The sequence below is a fragment of the Anas platyrhynchos genome, chromosome 9, assembly GCF_047663525.1.
Source record: "Anas platyrhynchos isolate ZD024472 breed Pekin duck chromosome 9, IASCAAS_PekinDuck_T2T, whole genome shotgun sequence".
Taxonomy (NCBI): domain Eukaryota; kingdom Metazoa; phylum Chordata; class Aves; order Anseriformes; family Anatidae; genus Anas; species Anas platyrhynchos.
The window spans coordinates 19814272-19827303 of NC_092595.1; the positions used below are offsets into that span (position 1 = coordinate 19814272).

General features: G+C 43.2%; 1 protein-coding gene across 13 annotated transcripts in view; it reads right to left on the minus strand.

Moving 5' to 3' along the window:
* The window catches only part of SPSB4 (splA/ryanodine receptor domain and SOCS box containing 4), a 142390-nt gene that overhangs the window by 62661 nt on the left and 66697 nt on the right, over positions 1–13032 (minus strand). For all 13 annotated transcript variants that reach the window (XR_005267862.2, XM_038183764.2, XM_038183759.2 and 10 more), the window contains exon 2: positions 1855–2710. Coding sequence is in view for 12 of the 13 variants with exons in the window: in XM_038183764.2 (XP_038039692.1) it covers positions 1855–2548 (694 nt within the window). In the remaining variant the exon portion in view is untranslated. The remainder of the gene's footprint in view (positions 1–1854; positions 2711–13032) is intronic.

The window sequence follows — 13032 nt, forward strand, 5'->3', positions numbered from 1 at the left end:
ACACTTCCTCTTCACATGATCAGGTCAGCATTCAGGCCGACATAAAAGCTTGGTTTACAAGTTTACTCCTAGCCATGGGTTCATGCCTGAGCACGACTGTTTTGCCTTCCTCTGGGATCATCTAAGGAAGCCATCCTGCCTTTTCCAGCAAAACTATCCCACAAGAGACCGGATGGGAATTTTTCTCTCAGCCGTCTCACAGACCACAGCTATGCTTCCCCACTTAGCCCCTTTTATTTTATAATTCCTACCAAACTCATTCACATCCTCGTCCCTTCTTTTCATCTTCCTGGGGCTCCCTCGAGCAGCCCTGCAGAGGGTACAGCAGGAAGGCAGAACGCCTCCCTTTGAGGACGTGGTGGAGCGAGCCGAGCAGTACTTTGCTTAGCTTGGCAGATATTCCCAGCATTATGAAAACTGCTTTCGCACACAAATACCCAGTTTGCAAAAGCATCCCTCCCCCACCAGCCTCCAAAAAAAGTCTGTAGCAAGCAGTCAGCACACAACTCTGCAACGTCTGAGTGATTGCAAAATACTTACGATCCTCTGATATTCCCTTGTATGAAAGCACTCAGGAAGCTATTTAGCATTTGGCTCTAATAACCTGCAGGGCTTCTGTGGATAAAGACTCTTCCCCCCAGTGCCTATTACAGATGCTTATGAAAAAGCAATCTTAAACAGGGTCAAGTTCTTTAATTATGTTTCTACTTTGTATGTCAGACGCGAGGCTAATGAGCAGAGAATTAATTTGATGGGGAAAAAAATAGACCATCCCAACCTAATTGAAAAGAATTGTAAATTCCTTTAACTATCACTAACTGAAAGGCAGAGGTGTTGCACACTTGCTATTAGTCCCTTTTTATACAAACAAGTTCCATTCATGAAGTCCAAAAAACAAAGAAAGTTTAGTCCAGCCATGTGCTTTTGCTAAATCTCTGTATTTCCATTCCCAGTTCATCCTGTGGATCAGATAACAAAGCATTGACAAGGTCCCACTCCCTGCTACCTCGTTCAGCCATGCCGCCCGCAGTGCCCAGCAGCAGAGAAGCTGCGTGTGGGCAGCTGGGCACAGCCCAACGTGTGCTGTGCTGCAGAAGTGGCTCTGGCAGAGCACACTCCTTCCCAAACACTGAGAAGAGCTGCACAAAACCCAGTTCTGCAGAGCATCTTCTGGTGGGCTACTTTAGAGACACAGCAGCAACATGCTGCTCCTTACTACCAAAGGCATTTGATTTGTCCCTTTATATCAAAAATAGCTAAAGTTTATCCAATGAACCGTGTTTCCGAAGAACAGCACCTTCTGAAATGAACCAAGGAGAAGGGCTCAATTTCAGAAAAACTGCTGAAAACAGTATCTGACCTGAGTTCCCAGATTCTTGAGGATCCACCACTGCTTCTGAGGGTCCTGCAGACAAGCAAGCCCACTGGTCTGAATTCAAGCCTGTTTGCACACACCATGCAAGAGTTCCCAATACCACCATAAAGTTTTATAGGATTCACAAATCCTATTTGAAAACCATAGATTTAAAACACATCCTCAAGTAAACGAGAGTTTTACTGTTAAATATACCCTGGAAGTTTCTCAAGATTTTTTTTTCCCCTCAGTCTGTTCACTTTCTTTAGACACAGATTTCCTGCCACTCTGCTCGCTGAAACAGAAAATTCTCACAACAGAAAATATTTTGATACAATCCATACCGTTGTTAGCTGTGTGCAGTAACTACAGGTTGCAATTTACTCACGGTGGAGAGTCCTCCTCCAGTACACTCGGTTCACAATGAAAAGATAAAGAAAATAAATCCTACATGAGAAGAGTTGAGAGACAACGCAATGAAGAAACGCGTTAACACTTACGGTCAAGTCCGTTGATGTATCTCATTGTAATTTCACAGTGCCCCCAAACTGCACTGACTATGGGGTAAAGTTTTTTCCCTTTTAGTCCTCTGAAGGCCACTCCAAGATACTGTCCATCTACCATGAAGCTGAGCGTCCCTTCGTCCATATCCAACACCACCAGTAAGGAGTCTGGGAGTACAAAAGACTCGTCTGGTTCCAAAAAGACCGGATACGTGACCCCAGGCTGGTTTTTACAGTTGTGATAGAGTTTGTTGCGTCCCAAATCCCAGCCCCACGATTCACTATTGCTACCGACCAACGACGTGTACCCCACCGAGTGCAGCGGAGCTTCGGCCGTGGAGACGCCCACCACAGCGTGAGTGCCCCGCTGCCTCGTGGGCCAGTGGATCTGCCAGACGTGGAGGCCTCTCGTGTAGCCGACTTTGCCCCGGATGCAATCTGTGCTTTGGGCCACTGGGTGTCTGTGAAAAGTCAGTTTATCGTCCTCCTTTACAAATATATTTAAAGAGCGATCTTCATTGTTCCAAGCGTGTTTGTACTGGACCTCCAGCTTGGCAGGGGGCATATCCAACAACATGTCCAGCCGGGCGGGCTTGCAAAAATCCGGGCCTCTCAGCTCTCGTTTAACAGGTCTATAAGGGGGCTCCCTCACATCCACAGACTTTATGCTCCCTGAGATTTTCTGGCCCATTGCTTGGCTGCAGATTTACAAAGGAGAAAGAAAAGTTGACTTTGGCCCAACGTTACCTCATGAAAGCACTTTTACACTGAGCCAGTGACCTGACAAGCTGACTGGATTTACTTCTCCTGTTTGGAGCTTTTTAGCAGCAATGTTTTCAGAGAAAAAACGTTCCTGAAAAAAAGCAGAAAGTTTCCAGTTAGTTTAAGAAAGCCAACAGAAAACCCACAACATATTTTTAAGGAACAACTTCTTGTAAGCCTGGTAGTTATTTTAAACACAAAAGCTGACGATTCACCACTTTTTGTTCGGTACCCTACAACGCTAAGCAGCCTGCCGGCGGCGTGCTCCGAGCCCACCAGCGCGCAGAGCACAGACAGTCATTTCCTCCAATTCATAATCGGATACAGACATTCCCCACCTTCTGCCCTTCCACCCATTTTGTCTGGCCAGGTTTGCAGCGGTCTTGAAACAGGCGTACAGTATTCCCCAGCAACAGCAATAAACTGTACGTTCAGCTGTAGCTTCACTTTCACTGCCACCTTTTTGTTTCACTCTCTCAGGAGCCGTCTCCCTCCGTTCCCAGCAGCTCTCTCCCCCAGACCCTTGCAACACAGGGCTTCAGCGTCCACGCTGCCAGCAGAAGAAACGCAGCCAACAGCAAATGGCAAAAACAGCAACATCTAAAACGTTTATTTTAGTGTGCGCTGCCCTTAAGTAATTTAAAATATATATTTCTTTTTAATAAGAGAGATAAAAAACAAGGGAAATGAGAGAATAGGAGGCATGGAAGGACAAATGAAGAAGGGCAATTTCAGTTCTCTGGCAGACATTTCTAATGGGCAGCTGCTGCCAGAGCACAGATTGCTCATAGTACTGGAGAGCAAGCTAACCCACATTTTCTATATTGCGGTGTTAGGCTGATCAGAAGGACTGGAAGACAATAAGACATGTTAACGGGAGCAGATAATTTTGAAATGTGTAATTTCTGTGCTTCCACAGACAACATGGTAATTCTGCTGGAAGTTGTCAAAAGCACCCAGGAAAGATGTTTCTGAAGCTGTGTCCAACCCTTTGCAGCCAGGCCTCCGAAGTGCCTAGCCCTGGCATGCCCACCTATGGCTGAGCAGCCCCCCTGTTGCTTTTCACTGCCGGAGAGATGAAGTGTTTTAAGAAGCAGCAAAACCCACCAAACTCGCAAAAGCATGAACAATCTCAGTGACAGCTGCTTTTCATGAAGCACCAAAACCAGGCAGGGGTATGAATGTCTTGCAAAAAAATGTTCTGCAAGACTGTACTTGGTAAGCCACAGGTCCAGAGCTTTGTTTTCTTTTAAGAAATTCTACCCCAAATTTACTGTCTCACTGCGAAGATCATTTCTGAAAGAATACGAGCAAGAAACATGTACTCACAGTGGAAGGAACAAAAATACATGCCTATGAAAAGAACACCTGTAAAATTTACCATCCATGCTGCCATGTTTTAGAATTGAACAAAGCCTCTAAATTATTTACAATGTCTAATACTAAAGAAAGTGTTTCCTTCATGTATTAAAAACCTAAATTATCTTACTGAAAAATTCCAAGGTACAGTCTTCAAGGTTGACAAATATCTACAAGCACCTCCTCATACATGGCTGGCATACAAATAACAGTCTTTCAATGTAACTTGCAAGAACTGTAAAAAAATCTGTAAAATTGTGTTAACTTGTAGGCATACATCAAGTTTACTTAAGAACTAAGCTGTGGCGCTGAGAAAAGCATGCTGAGATACAGCCTCTTCCCCCCCACCCCCTAAAACCAGACACAGAAGACATGAAGCTGGTGTTACAGCCATACTCATTCGCCCACCTGAAAGACACAGGAACTTAGCAAAGCGTGCAGGTGCCTCTGACAGAGACGAATCTTACCTCTACCACTTCCAAAAGGGGTACGGGGAAAGTGGGGAGAGTAAGCAAACCAGTGACTGTGTTATGTGAAAGTTTCCTTTCCAAAACAAAGAAGTAAAAATATATTTTTAAACCCATATAACAATTAAGGTACCGTATAAAGATGCTACTTTCTGGTAGCTGTTAGAAAGTCAGTCCCATGCAGGTGTATTTGTACAAGTGCATAACGCCAAAAAGCTTCGTTGCACCTAATATTAATCAAAAAACTATTTCAACAATTTGAAATCAAAATGAAACATAAGCACCCAAACCCCTCATATCTTGCTTGCATGAGGATTCCAGATGTCTCCCAGGAGCTTCTTCTCACTGAAACAGAGCCACAACTTGAAAATTACCCCACCTGAAATTAGCTTGAAAGACTCCTCCCTTCTTTCCAAACCAAGTAAAAAGAATCTGAAAGTCCAAACAGTAACTACATTTAACCTGACATTTGCCACTGTGCTACTGCAGAAGCGCTCACAGGTCATTTCACAGGGTATGATGGCAAATGTGGCCCACTGAAGCAAGGTCAATACTTTATTCCACGCTAATTATTCAGGGGGCAACGAAACACTGACACTAATAAACACACAGGGAAGTGACAGGGAGTAAATACCATCAGATAATCAGATTTTCCTAGGAGGACAATGATCAGTAACTGGGTAGTTCCTTGTAAAAAAGATGTTTGATTATTTGAGCTTGAAGGAAGGATATGAAGAGGAAAAATGTCAGATGTTCAAAGGGAACCCCAGTGATTCCTGTACGAGATTGAGCTCTATGTGCCTCTGAAAATTTCATCTCTAAAGCACAAGACAATCGCTACATTCCTGTTAGCGTGCTGAGGGGAGATGGCCGGGGAAGTCCTGAGAGCATCCTCATGTTTCACTTCCTGATCACATAAGAAACTGATCTTGGCACTGAGATTTACCTGGCAAACTACCAGGAGATTAATAAACACCAAAGGAAGTGACTTGGCAAGCCACAGACAAACACTGCTGCTAATATGCCCCAAGCTGTAACAGAAATAGGTTGCTAATAACTAGATCAGTAATTCAGAAGAGTAAAATGCATCATTATAAGCACCTTGATACAAGCACAATTGTGTCTTTGCTCTGGGATGTGCTCAGTAATTATTTTGGTTTGAAACCGTATCTTACAATGTTAGTCCAGAGAGATGAATGCCTGTGTTTGTATACAGATGCTACCAAACAACTTCATTACATCCTGCAACATTTTGCCCAATAGCTTTGTACGGACACAGGATTGAACAGTAATGTAAAATCTTACAATTTCTGATGCATTAAAGGTAAGACAGCTTCTTAGCGCTCAAAAGCTGCCTTTCATCAAAAACCTGCCAGAAGGCCAACTACCACCACAGCTGTGTCCTTCAGCTATCACAGGGCTTGAGCAAGAACACGCAAAAACAAAGCCAACACTTAATCTTTTGCACCACTACAGAAACACAGGTGTAACCCCATTCTAGCTGTTCCCTGACAGCTCTGATCACTGGTGTTTAGTGGGAGCTGATGGGAAAACTTCTTTCTATGAGGTGGCAGCGAGGGCTTGCGGTGCATGCCTTCTGCTCACAACCCATGCACCATTAACCTGAGCCCCGCAGGGAGCGACTCATGCAGACAGTCCTCCTGGCAGCTCACAACAGGCCCTTTGGTTGCTTGCAGGACCATCCTGTCTCAAAGCCAAGACCGTCTAATCCTTTTCCTTGTCTGCATCCTGCCTGTTTAACACCAAACAGATGGCAGAGACCAGCTCTGAAGCAAGAACAGCAGCAGAAGCATCCCCTTGTCCTTCATCCCTGTCAGAAGCTGCTGTCAGAGGAGTGAAGCCTTCTGTGCTCCAGCGCGGGGAGGATGCCTGGCTGCTCCCTCCAGCTACAAACATCCCCTCCCTACTTCCCTTCCACACCTGCAGTGCAGAAGCCCTGGAAATGCCCTACTCACCGCTGCCGTCAGCATCTCCCCACAGAGATACGCAATTATTGCTCACCAGAGCTTGTTAGGGAAACCAAGCACAAAGCTCAAAAGGGGAAGAGGATTTACTAACAATTTTTCTGGCAGAGGTAGCACAAAATTGGCTTTTTCTCTGCAGGACTGAATGGCTAGACAACACAGGATTAGTATAAATTGTGGGTGAACCAGTAGGATGGAAGATTATTCCTTTCAGATTAAGGTGTACTCAACACATGTACAGAAATGCTTGGTCAAAATAAATAAATAAATAAATAAAGCCTTCTCACCATCCCACAAACTGACAAAATCTTGCTGAAGCACAGCACCATCATTCAACTCCCGCCACTCATACTACCTTACTGAGAGAAACTTAGGTCCTTGCCTGCATCTTCTTGCGGTTAAAAATCAGTATCAGGAACAACATACACAGGCATCTAAGTATTCTGAAAGTAGAGGAAGATGCATTTTCATTGCACAGTTTTGCATTGAATGCAAATTAAATGTCAATTTTGATTTTGAAAACACTGCTTTCCCAGAGTTTCACTCCTCTAGCATTTTCAAACCACCACAGCACTTAGGAAAAAGGAAAATATTTCAGTTTGGCATAATATACACAACCTCTCAGCATATCTGTTTAGAGACTAAATTTCACTAAATTTCATCAGTCATCCATCCATGTGACAAAAGATATTGTGGAAAAAAAGTATTATTTTCATGGAAAGAGAAAACAAACGGCACTAGTGCAGTCCTTTAGCAACTGGGAAGCCCTGGCTGAGAAGACTGCTAATTTGTGTGACCTAAATGATTTCTGTCTCACAGTTTCACATTCATGCCATGCTCTGTCAGGGTATGATGATTAGATTAAGCATACTGTACAAGAACAAGCCAACTCCAAACAGGAAAAGTGCGTCAACGTCGCTTAGCTGTGTTCTCATGCAGACTGCCAAAATATTTAGGGAAATTATTCACAATAAAAACACAAATTATACTTACCAGAGAAAGGCTTGCTGGGATATCACTTCATTGTAATTAAATACAGTGCATTTTTAGCAATTCAGTATGTTGGCATCAGTAGAACATAACTGCTGATAAAAGAAACATGCTTTCTGCAAAGTCAGCTTTCAGCATCCATGGTTATGTCTCCCTGTGGATTACTAGGAACCAGACATGCAGAAAACTTGAAAAACACAGATGAGAAATGATACCAGAGAAACAATTCAAACCTACAGGAACAACATGCTAAGGCTTGTGCTAATTCTACTAAAGTGACACCAAAAAGCGTAAAGAAGCTATGTGATTCCCTACAAATGATACTGTAATTATCCATCCAAAAAAGCCAAGAAGGTGACCCCTCTGTCTATGAGCAATTCAAACAGACAGTTCTGATGCTTTATGCTATCGACTCTGGTCATGGTTTTTTTTCTCCTCTCATGCACCCAGGCCTTGCTGCCACCTTCCCAGCTGGCATGGGCTTTGCTATCAGCCAGGACTCCTGAACAGCAAGGAGGAGTTGCCACAGAAGCCTCTTCTCAGTGGGCAGGAAAATTGTTCATTCTCCAGATGCCTGAACAGAACAGACACCCAAAATGTTCGAGCACTCTGAATCGAACCCTAGTCCTGCCCTCTCTTCAGGAGGGATAGGAAGAAGAGAAATGCAGGCCATGTTGTGCTGGACAAGTCAGTGAAAAGCATTTCACACATTTATGAACAAGGACTTTCAACTCCACACAGAAAACGTAAAGGCACAAGACCCAATGTCTAGGGCCTATGTTTGCAGCGCACAAACAGCCATGAAATCACGACAACACTGTTCTGAGGGCGACAATGAACTAAACACATTCCTGGCATCCTAAAAAGATTGGCCAGCTTGGTTTCAACTATAGGTCCTGGTATCCAACATCGTTGATTTATTGTATATCTTGAACAATGTTGGCTTTCTCTGTCAAATGGAATACGCAGCAAGAATGCAGCCAGCCAGAAATGCTTGGATATCCTATACAATTGTGTGCTACGGATAAAACTTTGCGCTGCGTGCGCACTTACCAAACATTTCACATGTGGGATGAACACTGCAGCAGTAAGTCATAACTTCAATTCCTAAAAGGAATGCAGATCATGGAAATCCCAAGGACATTCATCCATAAAGGGTGACTTGTTTTGTAATGTTACAAAAATGTAATTGTTTCAAAACTCAAGATAAGCTTGTTGTTAAAATAGACTGTGCATTTAGCTGCTTGGAATTAGAATAATCTGAAATACCACACCATCTGTACCGCCAGAGTTAGAAGCAGTTTAGTAAGATCATGAAGAATTCAAAAGGAATCTTGAGTAGCTCTGAATACAGTGGAATGTATATTTTTAAATACTTCCATCTACTGTACTTTGGAGCCGAGCTGTTTTGAAGTTACGGTTTGTTTGTAAGCCTTCCATATCTCTGCAGGTTTCTGGAACACGCCTCTCTGGTACTGAAAGCCGGTCTTAGACACAAAGATTAATTTTCCAAAGAAACATTAAAGATGACAAAAACAGTTCTATTCTGTAAATGTTTTTTGCATAATGACTTCTCAGAATATAGCAATGTAATTTATAAAACAAATATAGTAACACAATGCAATTTTTTATTATTATTTTTGCTATGCAAGTCCTACTTATTGCTGCAACATTCCACTGGAAAATTACTGAAAGAAAACATACTTTTGTTTCAGGGTATTTAACAGGAATACATGTGATTCCATGATTACCATAAGCTCACTCGTGTTCAAGCTGCCACTTTTCCACCACCTCTACCCATTTGTTCCTTCCCTTTTGTCTTGCAGCCACCTGCATTCTAATGCCCCTTGAGGTGGATCGGCCTCAGAAAGCTTAAGTGGGTAAAATCTACTATTTCATATTGCTGGGTTATTTTCAGGTGTATGAGCCCTCTGATCTGGCATATCAGACAGTCACGTAAACACTTGCTCTGGCTTAGCAAAAGGGGGAGGAAAAAAAATCTGAAATTCAGAACCATTTATTTAAGCAGCAGCCCAAAACAGTGGAGTGAATTTCCACGGTAACTTCAAGCTGCCCCAAGGGGCACAGCTGAACTTTACGTCTAAATTCAAGTCATGAGCTTTCAGCTCCCTCACCCTCCTGACAAGAAATCATGCATCTTTCATCCAGCAGCCACCCTTCCATTATGGTAAATACCTTCCTCTCCCTCCTGAATGGCTGAAGTAGTCATTTTGAATGTTCAAGTGTCAGGCTTATATTAAAAAAGCAAATTAACACATGAATAAGGCTTAACACCAAATTGAGAATTATGTTTTCTGCTCCATTTTGCATTATACAGGATCATTTGCCACTTTACATTTCTACTCAGCTGTGCTTCACCAAGTAAATAAGTAATACCAATAAGTGTCAGAACACAAGAGATTTAAAGCCCAAAGAATAATTAAGTTTTAATATCTCAATTTCTTTCCAGTCATTGCTACTTTTAACCATCCTAACACATTTTTGGCAATTTATTTTACATGTTACCTCTACAGCTTTGTACAGGAACAATGCCCTTATAAGCTCTTGTTTCAAAACAGAAAAAAATATGACCATGGATGTGGCCGAATACATTCCAACTCCCTGCATTTCTGCTGCTGTAAGGTGCAGTACAATCAGTTGGCCTTCAAAATGGAAGAAAAGTTAGGAAGTCAGAGATGAGAAGAAGGCCACTGGAAAGCATCATCCCAGTTGTGTAGCTGGCTACAGATCACAGGGGGTGAGCCAAAACTGCTCCCCACGCAGACTGAGGGGAGGTCCAAGGATGGCAGAATGTGACAGTCAGCCAAACGAGAGCTCCCCTAGCTCAATACAGCTTTTCACCAGAACTTTATTGCAATTGCAGGAAGCAAAACAACGTGCTCCAGTGAAAACCCAGCCCCTCAGCTCAAGGGCCAGTCAGTCACTCTGTGTGTCAATGTTTCCCGAGCCTGGTGAGTCTTTGTAAATTGGGATGAAGCCGAGGCCTACAGCTGGTTTTTGAGGGGCAGCACCACGATAAAGATGGGACTAAGGAAGAACACCCACTAACAGCAGCTCTTCTCTTTTAATCCCAAAGCTGCTGCAGACTTAGCACTGTAAAAGAGATTTCTCCAGCCTCACAATGCCTATACGTACATTTTGTAGTTACTGGACAAGCCAAGTTCTTAGTCTCTGTGCCGCTCATTAAAAGAAATTCACTGATAGCTTAAAAGTTGCAATTCTCCTGGAACGACCAGACTACTTTTGTCTGCTTGTTTTCTTTTGCAGCCTTGTGCTGCTTAATCCTGGTAGGAGCTGCAGCAGCAGCGCACGAACAACACCTGTCAGATGCTGGTGGCCCAGAGGCGAACGCGGCCGAGGCTCCAGCTGAAGCGGCCCATCAGCGGCAGCTCCTGGCCTGACCTGGATGGCTTTAATGCTTCCAACAGAGCTGCCAAACTCCAGTGACAGAAACATATTGTGCCTCAGGCCAAGCACAACAGGCGAAAGCCGTGGATATTGCCCCCCACAGCGGTGCCGGACGGGCTGTGGGGAGCGAGGCCTCGGGAAGCCACAACACGGCCAGGCCCGGGCTGCGGCCGCAGGGCAGCAGCCATTGTGCACGCACAGACACGGAGGGGATGAGCGCACAGAACGAGTTTGGTCCCAAACAAAAGCGTATTCTTTTGTTTAATAGGAAAATAGGCTTACACAATTGCACCATCTGCATCCCTCCTAACCCTTCCCCCTTAACTCTTTCAGCCAGCAGTTCCCCTCGGCCAGACCTGACGGAACAGTAGCGGGCGCCAATATGACTGCGTGCCAGCTGGGGAGAGGACATTCATCTTGGAAGCAACCACGTGGAAGATCTGGTTGGACTGCAAGCCCACGTCTTATAAGGAACACAGAAGAAAATGAGCTTACTAAAAAGCTGTAATTGCAGGCAAAGCATCCTACAGACCTGAAGCCACAAGACCTGAAGGGAGCAGGAAACAACACTTCATTAGTCCTGCAGTCTCTAGTGTGACTTCTTTTAAAGAACAGAAGTGAAGTAAACAGACTTCACACATCTTAAGGAAGCACCATCAGAAGTTCAGAACATGAACTGATTTATGCTGATTTGGTATTTCCCCAGTGAGGTTACAAATGCAGTTACACAGAGCTTTTGAGCTCTAACAAAGAGACAAAACAACTTCCTAGTCCGTAAACAAATATTTTCTCAAACAAACAAACAAAAAATCCCAACACATTTCTTTGAGCTACAGCAGTGAACTTCATTGGTTTTAAACACGCCTCTGCTAAAGCCCATCTGTCAGTAAAGAACAATTGCACAGACAAATGGAAATGAAGAAGAAAGTAATAACATAGAAACAAACTGCCTGAGCTCCAAGCAACAAAATTGATTTGCCTTATACACATAAAAGCTTCCCTATTTTACAGGTTAATACTTTGTTTGTGTTTGCTATTAATTAAGGAAATGGAGCATTTAGTAATGCTGGGGAAACTGGGAAAGGCCACAGGGATTTAAAGAGTTAAAGATGCAGTGTCAGTGATGTCCCCAAGACAAGAATCCGGCTACTCCTGAAGACACATGGGAATACCTGTGTGTGTGGAGCCAGACACCTCTTACAGTTGTCAAGGCTAGTAGGGCGTTATTTTCTTTATGGATCTTTCATTTCCCTAGAGCCAGATGAAGAAGAAACTCTGCCTTTGCAAACAAGTAACACTTTTCAGAGGAGAAAACATCCACGTTACTCAGACTGTTTCCAGTGTTAAAATCAGAGAGGGCCTCCAGCTAGGAACAGACATGGTGAAAGAAGTTGTCACTTTGAGTAGCATTTACACTGCTTTATTACTGACCTAACGGTACACATCCTAAAAGAATGCCATGCTATGAGTGCCAACAATTCCAGATATTTCTAACCACAGGGAAGTACTTAAAAACGAGACTTCCTAATAAAGGTACGGATGGAAATAAATCAGCTTTGATAAGCTTTGTGCATACCTACAGGAGTCCCAATCAGACTCTGGTCCGTAAGCTCAAATGCAAGGTCTGCGTTTCTCAAAATACCTTCATACCTAAGTTCCTGCTGCATAGTAGCCTTCTGCAGAGAATTTTCTTTTGAGCACCATTTTACTGCTGATTATATTTCATACTTGAACGTACTGGGGGAAAAGGAAGGAAAGAAAGAAAAAAAAATGCAAATTATTTGGAAGAAAGCTCTACAATGATCCAATTTCTGATAGGAATAAAAAGGGATCAGTACTCAGTGTCTAGGTGTACTGTCAATGAAGTAAAAGAATTAGCATCGTATTCCAAAAGTCTTGCCAAAGTTATACAAAAATGCCCAGTAACTTGGCATGAAAACACACATTTGATATGATTGTAGAGAATCTTCAAGCAATCATAGAAACTTGCTGGACACCAGTCCTCCAATAATTCAGGCAGGACTCTGTTTTGCCCTGGAGAGAATACATTCAGTCTAAATTTGGTTCAGCAGCACTATATACAAGGAGAAAGCACAGTAAATACAAGCTGAACTCCAGCAACAGGTGCAATATATTAAAAAAAAAAAAAAACAAAAAAAACAAAAAACAGAACACCCCACCCC